Below are 12898 nucleotides of genomic sequence, written 5' to 3'. Positions count from 1 at the left end.
ATAATACTGTATATGTCTATATATAATGACTAATAAAACGTGGTTATATCAAGTTCCAATAAAATGTGTTTAACTATTCAAATCACAAAATAAATTCAAAATTCAGGTTTTTCAGGGGGCTTCTTTTTTGCATAAAATTAACAGATATATATATTAAATGCACTAAAATGAAACTGAAACAGCTAATAATTCAAAATTATTTTGCTCACCCCAGTGAAGTATGATACTGGTATTCCTATTGATTTACAATGTTTGCAATAGTGTGTGCAACAGATGTTGTATGTTGGTAATGATGTATATTAAATCTATAGTGTCAGTAAAAATGTTATTATTGGACACTGAATGTTGATAATATCATATACTAAAATTCCAGTTTGTTTATACTGCTACTGTTAACTTTTAAAGTAAACCAGAGTTATGATATGAAAAAAACCTAAAAACTTACTATAAGTTGTAACATTTTATTTCTTTATATGAAATATTGCTATGATGTATAAACCACTTCATCACTTTGTATCTTGGTTAACTTAGCAATAACTTATGTAAGATTTGTATAAACCACTTCATCACTTTGTATCTTGGTTAACTTAGCAATAGCTTATGTAAGATTTGTATAAACCACTTCATCACTTTGTCTCTTGGTTAACTTAGCAACAGCTTATGTAAGATTTGTATAAACCACTTCATCACTTTGTATCTTGGTTAACTTAGCAATAGCTTATGTAAGATTTGTATAAACCACTTCATCACTTTGTCTCTTGGTTAACTTAGCAACAGCTTATGTAAGATTTGTATAAATCACTTCATCACTTTGTATCTTGGTTAACTTAGCAACAGCTTATGTAAGATTTGTATAAACCACTTCATCACTTTGTCTCTTGGTTAACTTAGCAACAGCTTATGTAAGATTTGTATAAACCACTTCATCACTTTGTCTCTTGGTTAACTTAGCAATAGCTTACGTAAGATTTGTATAAACCACTTCATCACTTTGTATCTTGGTTAACTTAGCAATAGCTTATGTAAGATTTGTATAAATCACTTCATCACTTTGTCTCTTGGTTAACTTAGCAACAGCTTATGTAAGATTTGTATAAATCACTTCATCACTTTGTATCTTGGTTAACTTAGCAATAGCTTATGTAAGATTTGTATAAACCACTTCATCACTTTGTCTCTTCGTTAACTTAGCAACAGCTTATGTAAGATTTGTATAAATCACTTCATCACTTTGTATCTTGGTTAACTTAGCAACAGCTTATGTAAGATTTGTATAAACCACATCATCACTTTGTCTCTTGGTTAACTTAGCAACAGCTTATGTAAGATTTGTATAAACCACTTCATCACTTTGTCTCTTGGTTAACTTAGCAATAGCTTACGTAAGATTTGTATAAACCACTTCATCACTTTGTATCTTGGTTAACTTAGCAACAGCTTATGTAAGATTTGTATAAACCACTTCATCACTTTGTCTCTTGGTTAACTTAGCAACAGCTTATGTAAGATTTGTATAAACCACTTCATCACTTTGTATCTTGGTTAACTTAGCAATAGCTTATGTAAGATTTGTATAAACCACTTCATCACTTTGTCTCTTGGTTAACTTAGCAACAGCTTATGTAAGATTTGTATAAATCACTTCATCACTTTGTCTCTTGGTTAACTTAGCAACAGCTTATGTAAGATTTGTATAAACCACTTCATCACTTTGTATCTTGGTTAACTTAGCAATAGCTTATGTAAGATTTGTATAAACCACTTCATCACTTTGTCTCTTGGTTAACTTAGCAATAGCTTATGTAAGATTTGTATAAATCACTTCATCACTTTGTATCTTGGTTAACTTAGCAACAGCTTATGTAAGATTTGTTTCAACCACTTCATCACTTTGTCTCTTGTTTAACTTAGCAACAGCTTATGTAAGATTTGTATAAACCACTTCATCACTTTGTCTCTTGGTTAACTTAGCAATAGCTTATGTAAGATTTGTATAAACCACTTCATCACTTTGTCTCTTGATTAACTTAGCAATAGCTTATGTAAGATTTCTGTGAATCACTTCATCACTTTGTCTCTTGGTTAACTTAGCAACAACTTATGTGAGAGTTGTATAAACCACTTCATCACTTTGTCTCTTGTTTAACTTAGCAACAACTTATGTAAGATTTGTATAAACCACTTCATCACTTTGTCTCTTGGTTAACTTAGCAATAGCTTATGTAAGATTTCTATGAATCACATCTCTTGGTTAACTGAGAAAGAGCGTATGTAATATGTGTAGAAATGCACGTGTTATGTATAATTTATTCGAGACTACAGTCGAAATTATTTTCATATCATTATGTTACTGAATTGCCCCTATTTAAATAAAACGACTGCAAGTATTTGATTGCAAGAATTCTTAATGAGATGAATGAAAGGTATAACAACTCTCTTGTGATTTCAACTCCTCAAGTGGATTATGGTGCTTGTCCTCAACATTGGCTCCTGTTTGACCGGATTGCCCAGCAAATAGTACTACAGGGAGATAATGGAGAAAATCCTGATGCGGCTCATATCGAAATAAACGTAAAGGAAATAGTACAACTGTAAGCATTCGCTGTTTTCTATATTTTCTCGCAGTAACATTTATTAATAACTATAGAATTATATTTAAAATGTGTTCTCGAAACTTAAGTATCTTTCTTCATCTCTTTAGTGTTCTTGCTTTATGTTTCCAAACTATAGGCAATACTCGCATTAATTTGTTTGTTTTAATAGCCTATATAAGAATTTGAATCCACATTTTTGTATGCGTATAATTTATTATATGATTCCTATTAAAGAAAAAAATTAACTATTTCAATGTTACATTAACAAGCCAGTTAAACTATTCCTTTTTTAAAGTATATTTAATTTTGCGCTAAACTGTTTGCTTCTTAACTCAGAAGCTATTAATTTTTATATTGTATTCGACTGTGCTTAAGATCAGAATTTTATCATTCAAACCTTTTACTTATTAATTAAAATTTATTTTTAAAGAATTGTTTAATAGTTTTCATCACAATAAAACTAAATATTTTATTCGACATTATCTTCTACTCGTAACATCTAGCATGAAAGCAGATGATATGTTTCTATTGTTGTGCCCACACACGCACACACAATCGTTATGTTCAAGTTAATTTCGAGATAGTTATATTTGTTTTGTCATTCCAGAAACAGTACCCTATTGGCTCAACAGTAAGCTATTAGACTTACAACGCGAAAAATCGATTTTCGATACAAATAATGGACACAGCACAGCTCACTGTGTATCTGTGTGCTTAAAAACAAGCAATCAAACAAGAAGCAAGTGAGATCTAAACTTCTAACGATCACGTAAGACGTATCAGTATATGAGGTTTACCATGTTTTGTTTTTATTTATGAAGATTCTCCCCATTAGCAAAGCGTTCCAGGACTTGTAAAGTTAAAACTCGAGATTCGATTCCCTGCGATGTATGAAGCACAGATAGTTCATTAGCGCGAAAACAAAACAAAAAGATAACACAACAACTTATACGAGGATATACAAATCGGAAGTTTTACGAATGAAAACATTTGATATCTTTATTAAAGTTCACAATCGCAATAACAGCCTTTCACACTAGCAGCAATAGAATTGTAATATATAAGTATTTTTTATATCAATCAACTAACAATGTTCAAATGAATTCATAAATAAAGCACTCGAGTAAAAATTGACCACTTCCAGTCTCTCAAAAAAACGTAGTTATAACCGCATAGGCGACAAAAATATAAAAATTAAATAAATAGGTTGAACAATCGACAAGTTTTTCATATTTTTGTTTAAAGAAGGATTACGTTTGGAGCTCGCGCTCTTCGTCAGATCGTACTGTTACAAGCTGTTTTTTGTCCGTAAACCAATAATTTAAAATATTCAAATCACGACTAGTCTTAAGTCTGTTCTTTAAGATAAAAAAAAAATCGCAAAATATTATCTACACTGAAAACACAAAAAATGAAAACAATAAACGAATTATTCTTGCCAGTACTGTTAATGAAAATAACATTAAAGAAGTAATAGAATGTATCTTACATAACATGAAATCACTAATGGTTTGTCTCAGGTAGTCTTTGATTTAATGCTTGTATACTGTATGCGATACAAAAGTAATACCACATGTTCAGTGTGAGAGATAATACCTTACTTCGGCTCATTCTTTGGTCTTCCAAGCTACAAACTACTTCGGACTTGAGCTGTTCCTATTAAGCGGGTTTTTAGTTTGTTTCCATTTCTTACAATTTCAGGATTCATAATGCAAAATGGATTTATTGTTAAAACAATTTTCAAAACGAACATTATCAGTAAGTAGTAAAGAGTATCAGTTTGGTTAAATGGGTTTTACTTGACTAAGGAGATATTTTATAACTGTGTTAATAGAAATACGAGAAATTGCTCTGCATTAGAAAATCACGCGTTAAAATATTATTTTAATCTGTAAATACCACTAGCTTGGCATCAGAAGAAGAGCTCAGATTTGCAAGAGAAAAGCTGATGCGTTGGAAAAAGAAAATTCTGATTTAAGTGTAAAGCTGTCGAAAAAGGATCGAGTCGTTGATCAGCATCTACAAGAGAAGGTGACGTTTTTCTCAGAGAAACTTTTAGTTGTAGATAAAAAAAAATCGTTTTTGTATTTCTTAATGTTATATTTGTTTTGTTTAGCTTATAGTTTTATAAAAGTCGCAGATTTTATGCTATAAAAGTAATGTCATAGTATGAATCATTTAGGCTTAGAATCATGGTGAGACTTAACGCTACGAAATTTGTTTGATTAAACTGTTAAAGTACAAGAAAAATAATACAAAGTGGTGCTTTCATGTATTTTATTATTATTTACAGTATTTTGTATGGTATTTTATCGAACACCTGGTGTCACGAAATCAGTCTTAGTTTGGTACTTCACCCACTTTTCTAGCCTGAAAAATAACCTTTCTGAAAAATGATTAACGAATGATGAAGGGCTAGCATGGATAGCTGCAAATCAAAATGTCCAAGTCCGTGGTATACCACTGAACACGCTCCCCTAACATTGTAAAAAAAAACATGTTGTATAACACAAATGTATTGGTCGATACCTAATCTTTGTATTGAACTTTATAAATTTGTATGCACACAGTATAAATTGAAAAGTAAGTTTTATATTGAAAACCTCGCATCATTTGTTTGATAGGACACACACACAAAATAATCATATTATATATCACGTAGGTCTGTGTTTATAACACAGTTTAACCGAGCTAATGTGTTATAATATGTCGCATAATGTTGAAGATATAAAGTGTCTAAAAACTAACAAGAATAAATCTAATCTGATGTTGTTTTTTAAGTAGTTTCGGCCATTCCATTAAACGTTCTAGTAAGACGTATACCACATAGAACCCTGAGTAACCAAGTGCAAGAACTGTGGGTTGATAAGACAAAAGTGAAATTAAAAGGCGTGATAACGGTAACATTTCTATTTCTTCTTTTACAGGAAGATCTGCAAGATGTTGTTGATAAGATGAGGGCTAAACTAGAAAGAGAAACGGTTGGTCATCTCCAAGCTAATCAGAAGATAGAGGAACTGGAGTACAAATTAGAGCAGTTGTGTCAAGCGGTAAGATTTATGTTAGTCATGGAGTATATTTTCCAAGTGTATGTTCCAAGTATATGTTCTAAGTGTATGTTCTAAGTGCTCTTTTCATAAACATTATATTTTCCTGTTAATCTTCTTTTATTGAATTTGTAGACAGCGTTGACTCTTTCGAGTTGGAATCTTCTGTGGGTTCTTGCGAAGTCAACACAGAAACTAAATTTTTATCTATCTTGAAAAGCCAGGACTAAAGATAAGCATAATAAATGTCAGTCGTCTTAGATTGTAGATTTCGAAATGAAATACCCCCTCGCTGAAAGAATTTTCGTATTTACACTACTGAAATCAGGAGTTCGATTCTCCTCGGTGAACGAAGGAGATAGCCTGACGTGGCTTTGCTCTAAGTAAAACACACACTCGAAATGAAAAATTAAATAAAGACGACCGTGTTCAATATGGCAGTTTTTGACAAACGTTTTTTTATTAAGGTTTTGTAACTTGCTTTGCAAAAATAACTTCAAAAACACTAAAAACCGAAAGTCTTCTTAAAACCTGTATTTAAGTCAGCAAGTTTTTTGTTAAAGTAAGCTACTAACCTTTCGTTTAAAGTTGTTGTTTTTTCGTGATGAAATATTTATTTCTGTCATTAATAGGCTGATGAAAAGTTTTGTAATTTTTTAACCAAGTTATTCTAGAAATTGTACTTAGTAATGAATCCAATTCATTGTCATAAATACTCGTTATACAGTTACATTAGGTTTTCAGTAACGACGTAGCTTATTATTGGATAACACTTTATATCACGTTCAGTCACGAATTTCTCTTAGTTTGTTTTGCTCTTTTGTTTTTACACGACTAATCTGTTTTTTACGTCTGTCTCGCGTCTCGGATTTTCAGTGGAGAACTGAGCATGGAATCTGAGATAGCATGAGAGGCATGAGAAATCCGTGAAAAAAATTGTCAAACATGTGCAATTCCGCTTTTGAAGAATAATTTTCATACGAGTTAATACGAGTTTATACGTAGTTAAAGAACAGTTCCACGCTGGTACAGCGGTAAGTCTACGGATTTACAACTCTTAAATCAGGGGCTCGATTCCCCCCCCCAAAGGACTCAGCTTGATGTGACGTTGCTATAAAAAATACATTTTTAGAATAAAAAGACCATTAGAAAAATAAACGATACTTTTTCCGTTATTTCTTCACAATGTATAAACTAAGTCATTTTGATCGGCTTCTGACTATAAATGGTGTTCAAATAATTGTTTGAATTCTAACTTTATATATTACAAACCGTTCTGTTTAATTTGTTATAAAACAAAAGTATTTGTGTACATGTGAAATAATGATTTTATTTGCGTAGCTCGAATCAGAGCGACAACAGCGCAGCCAAGTGTCTAACATAATTCAAAATGGGAGTCTTTCGGATGATACTAAAGTAGAGATCAGTATAACAAAACACCCCGTTCCTCCACCACCACCACCCCTTTCATCTGTAATACCCCCACCCGTTCCAGCTCATGCATTAGGTGAGTGTTTGAGATACATTTTAAATATTCTCTCTTGGATAATGTCCTGTGGTACACATCACTTATTTGTAAGAAACTGTGCTCATAAGAATAACTGTTTCTGTTTCTAATGTGTAAGTTTCAGAATACATTAATCAAACACATTTTCACGTGTGTGAGTTAAACCAATCTGAAATTACTAATATCGTTTACATACGTTACAAAATGAATTAAACCTCATCTAATTGGAACTATTAGAGTAAGCAGTTTGTTGTTTTTCACAGAAAATCCTCACAGTTAGTTTGAGGCAATTAAATTATTATAACTGAATTTGATATCCTAAAATGTTTTTCTTTATATTTACTTTACGTTTACCGTATCATTAATCAAAAATCTGTAAACTTTATGCTCTCAGTCAGATCCGTTTTAAATCGGATCTGAAGCAAATAATACGGAACAGAACATTCACGTTTCAAATTCAGAATCATATTTTGTTTATGATTACCGAATAGTGTTATTTTTAATCAAACTTTTAACCTCACTTGTAACAATTTGATAGTAATTGTGGTCCACACTTCGTAGGACGAGCAGCCAGTTATGAGTGAAATACCCTCAAATTTAGAGTTAGTAGAGTTCACAGGGACGTGCTGGTATTACTGAATCAAAACATAAACAATATATACTGTGAAATCTGTTTAAAACTCCTTTCAAACGTTTACGTATTATTTAAGACTACTCATAACCTTCATCAGAAAGTATCAGCTTGTTCTGGGGCACTTTGATATACCATAGTAATTCTTTCGTATGTTTTCAAACAAGACAGATTTATAAATGTGATAATTAAAAGTTCTAACTTTGTTATCCCTCGGTGGATTCAGCAGATAGTCTGATGCTATCAGAAAACACACATACTTGTTATCTCTAATTTACACCACATCTAAAACAATGACACACTGATTGATCACTAGATGTAAGATGAAATATACTTCGGTTTAATCCTCTTAAAATGCATGTTTCTCTGCGTGTGATTTTTGATGTAACTGCTTGTTAATGAACAATTTATTAATGGCTATGTTGAAACCCGTTGTGTTTATTTCTAGATCCGGTATTAAGCATGCTTAATGGTACAATACTTAACTTATAAAATTCCAGGTATTCCCCCTCCTCCTCCGCCACTAGGACCTAGTCAAATCAATTGTATCAAAACTTGTGTGCCAGTTAAAAAGAACATTCCACAATCATCAAATCCTCTGAAGACATTTAATTGGGCCAAACTTTCCGAGGTAAGGATATTATGCTATTGATTTAAGTTGTTTTAGATAACAGGAACATCTGGTTTCTTTCTATTAGCACTTAATCGTTTTAAGTTACGGACGTTTTCTATAATATATTCTCATCTACTCTATTATTCGAATTTTAAGTTGCCAATATGAAATGGTGTGCAAATAAAAAGATGGACAAACATCACATAGCAAATCATATAGATTTATTGTGTCACTTTTGCTCACTCTTATGATGAAGGTGTTATGGTTTGTTTGATTTGTTTTGTACCAGACTAAACTAGAAGGAACAGTTTGGATGGAACTAGATGATACAAAACTGTACAAGGATATTGATCTGAATGAAATAGACAGAATGTTTTCTGCCTACCAAAAACAACAGGTGAGATCATTCATTCGTTATAATAAAAACCGTAATTTTATGGGGAAAATAACGAAACAGTTGTGGGTACTAATAGTGATAGAACTGAAAACACCCCATCTCTGATGTTGAGAGACTTACGCAGTTTAAATGCAGAGATATGAAAGCTAAGTCATCCCATGAATGGTTTGAACCTTTTTCAAGTATCTAATAATCAGCATTGTTGTTTCAGTATTGTTGACTAATGTGTTCTCCGTTTTACCAGTGTAATGGCAGCGCCGAAGACCTGACAGCAGCGACACCACGAACCTCGTCACGCACGAGAGAATTCTCAGTTATTGATGGACGTAGGGCTCAAAACTGTACAATACTTCTGTCCAAACTAAGACTTTCAAACGAAGAGATTTCTATAATGATTCTAAGTATGGACAGCGAAAACCAGTTACCTAAAGACATGGTGGAACAGGTAAATCATTTCTTACAACTGTTTTACAACACTATCTATGATTGAACATGTAAATCATTTCTTACAACTGTTTTACAACACTACCTATGATTGAACAGGTTAATCTTTATTTACAACTGTTTTACAACACCAACTATGATTGAACAGGCAAATCTTTAGTTACAACTGTTTGCAACACTATCTATGATTTTATTACAGTTGCTGAAATTCACGCCTAACCCCGAAGAAAAGGCGTTATTAGAAGAACACAGTTCTGAAATAGAGAGCATGGCTAGAGCAGATCGTTTTCTGTATGAAATAAGCAGGTGGGTATAATGTTCAATAAATGTTGTAAGTAGACGAACATTACTGGTACACTTACTTGTAATTAGTGTAAAATAAACTGTTTTAAACATTCGAAAAGCACTCGAAAAGTTCCTATTTAATATATTTACTCTAACAGTCGGTATAATGTTTGTTCACTGAAGAAACAGCAGTAAGTTTACCGATTTACAATACTAAAATCTGGGACTGTATAGCTCGCGGTCGACTCAGCACATAACCAAGCGTGGGTTTGCCCTAAAACAACTAAACAAGTTTTATATACATATAACTGATAAGATTTGACACCGAGGTTAGATTGTATTTGTTTCTTGAATTTTCACACAAAGCTATTCTGTGGTAGCTGACCCAAATTTTGAAATGATAAACTAAACAATTGTTCAATATTCTGTTAGCCAATAAGTTAAATCTCGTATTCGTTACGCGTACAACAAACTGGAAATTTGGATAAGCTTTGGATTTCATTGTCGTTAACATACGCTCGCATAATGAACGCCCCCAATAACTAAGAGGTAAGTCTGGACTATAACAACGCTGAAACCGGGTTTCGATACCCGTAATAGACAAAGCGCAGGTAGCCCACTGTGTATCTTTGCTCTTTCAAATAAACGAAAAGTACAATGAACAATTATTTAAGATAAAAACAGCTCTTTATTGGAAATATGTTGTAGTGCTTTTAACTCCTTGACATAAATTACCATTTCATACACAATACACAAGTACAATGTAGTATATAAAAAACACACATTACCTATTAGTCTAATACAGTTAAATAATTGTTTTGATTTTCTCAACTTCAATTACAACGACTATAACAAAAGTTTAAATAAATGTGTTTTGTTTAGGATCCTGCATTACGAACAACGAGTCAAAACTTTACTTTATAAAAAGAAGTTCCAAGAAAGAATAAGCGACTGTAAACAAAAAATCGAAGGTGAGTTCAGTCAACTCTTGTGATAAAATTAGAAATAATTTATCAAGATTTTTTAACGCTGATCGTTTGTCTTAATAATACGGAAACAGTTAATTTTAAATCAAAATGTTTTACAAAACTATTCGTTAAAATAATTATAGGCCCGACATGGCCAGATGGTTAAGGCACTGGACTCGTAATCCGAGGGTCAATGGTTCGAATCCCCGTACCGTACCGCCAAACATGCTCGCCCTTTCAGCCATAGAGGCGTTATAATGTAATGATCAACCCCACCATTCGTTGATAAAAGAGTAGTCCAAGGGTTGGCGGTGGGTGGTGATGACTAACTGCCTTCCCTCTAGTCTTACACTTCTAAATTAGAAACAACTAGCTCAGATAGCCCTCATGTAGCCTTGCGCAAAATTCAGAAGACAAACAAACACAACCTTGAATCAGGGGAATAATAACAACAGGTATGTCCCCTCCACACAACACTCGTATTTATTTTTTTACTTTTATTTTTTGTTTAATGCCATGTGTTTGGGTTAATGAGTCTTCAATATTTAATATGCTATAATATTTGCCAGCTTGTAAAACAAAAATATATTTTTCACTTGCAATGGTTTTGTTATTGTTGTTTTTTAAGTAATGTCATTGTTTGCCATTTATTTATATAATACTGTTGATTGTTTCTAAACTTTTTAATGTTCTCGGTGGAACAGCTGTAAGTCTACGGATTTACAGTTCTAAAATCAGGGGTTTGATTACCCTCGATGAACACAGCAAATAGTCCAAAGTGGATTTGTTCTAAAATAATTTACGACGCTAAAATCAGGGGTTCTATTCCCCTCGGTGGGCTGAGCAGATAACCCTTTGTGGCTTTGCTATACGAAAAAACACAAACTAAAATAATTAAAACGAAAAGCTGTATAATTATGTTTTTTTATTTCATTATTTTTGTTTGTTTTTTAAATTTCACGAAAAGCTGCGCGAGGGCTATCTGCGCTAGACGTCCCTAATTTAGTAGTATTAGACTAGAGGGAAGGCAGCTACTCTTGAGCTACTCTTTTACCAACGAATAATGGGATTGACCGTCACATTATAAAGCCTCCACGGCTGAAAGGGCGAGAATCTTTGTTGTGACGGGGATTCGAACCCGCGACTCTCGAATTAACCAACAGGCCATGCCGGTCCCTTATTTCATTGTTTATAGTACCTGACTGAACTCTTATACAGTTGTTTAATACGTAGACTCCTTATAGATCCCCTTCTGTCATACCATTCATTTGTACTCGAATCCTTTACTTATTCTGCCTTATGCCACTAATTAACATTGTTTTTATTTTGTTTGATGCAACTGGTTCGTAGTTGAATTTTTCATTTATTTTGCTTTCTATTGTTATTTTACAGTGGTTATTAGTAGTTAATTTTGTATATACCATTGTTGAATCCTAAAATATATTGGTCTTATGTCGTACCATCGGTATGACATCGATTTTTCTTATGTCGTTGGTAATATGTACTTAAATGTATTCGTTTTATATTTTACAATTGGAATTGCATAAATTCTTTTATTTTATGTTAGGTAGTTGGTGAGTTTTAAAAGCATTCGTTTGTCGTTAGGTTAAACATTAAATATTCTTGTATTTTTGTAGTTGAGGTTCATTATTTGTTTCATTCCACCGGTTAGTATATTTACATTCATTAAGCTGCTCATAACTGGCTATGTCCTTAATGGAATTTTACTTACAATATATTATTTCCCAGATGAAACATTTCCGTTAAGGAGAAAACTAAGTTTTGTTTACATTACAATTCTAAATCACTGACTATGCAGATATTTAGATGCTAATTAATAAGCCTTTTTTTCCACTTCGAGATTAACAATGATGTTACCGCGTGATTGTTTCTACCCAGTTTTTGTGTTTTTAACTGCTTTGTTTAAAGTTAATTTGATGGATTCAGCTGTTTTAGAAGCTTCCAGAGAAGTACAGCGCAGCAAGAGACTGAAGAAGCTTCTTGAAGTGGTGTTGGCCTTTGGTAACTACATGAACAAGGGACAAAGGGGGAACGCTTGGGGATTCCGTCTAGTTAGTCTCAATAAGATTGGTGACACAAAGTCAGGCATCAACCGCAATGTCACGCTTCTGCACTTTCTTATTGAAACCTTAGAGAAAAAAGTAAGTCTATAATTAACTTCTAAACACTACTGCAACTTTATGTGTTACTTAATTTTCTATAGAAATCGTAAGAGATAAAAACACGATTAATCACTGATGTGTTATACCTTAGACATCACGGTTAGAAATTATTTACATATGAGTCAACTTGATATCAGAAAGTTTTCAAATTTCATGCGAATAACTTCATACAGAAATGCTCCGATCATCCATGAGGGCTAGGTATGGCCTGATGGTTGTCCAAGGGCAT

The 12898-nt window shown here is 32.7% G+C and overlaps 1 protein-coding gene across 1 annotated transcript in view; it reads left to right on the top strand.

Annotated features, from left to right (window-relative positions):
• LOC143229627 (disheveled-associated activator of morphogenesis 2-like) overlaps positions 1–12898 on the top strand; it is a 103355-nt gene that overhangs the window by 78651 nt on the left and 11806 nt on the right. The window contains 11 exon segments of the mRNA XM_076462216.1: positions 2459–2591; positions 4500–4546; positions 4549–4625; positions 5522–5644; positions 6983–7148; positions 8280–8410; positions 8682–8789; positions 9034–9234; positions 9433–9539; positions 10401–10489; positions 12434–12648. Coding sequence (XP_076318331.1) covers positions 2459–2591; positions 4500–4546; positions 4549–4625; positions 5522–5644; positions 6983–7148; positions 8280–8410; positions 8682–8789; positions 9034–9234; positions 9433–9539; positions 10401–10489; positions 12434–12648 — 1397 coding nt within the window.

The sequence above is a fragment of the Tachypleus tridentatus genome, chromosome 10 (genome assembly GCF_004210375.1).
Source record: "Tachypleus tridentatus isolate NWPU-2018 chromosome 10, ASM421037v1, whole genome shotgun sequence".
In the NCBI taxonomy this organism is placed as follows: Eukaryota; Metazoa; Arthropoda; class Merostomata; order Xiphosura; family Limulidae; genus Tachypleus; species Tachypleus tridentatus.
This window is presented reverse-complemented; position numbering and strand designations above follow the sequence as displayed.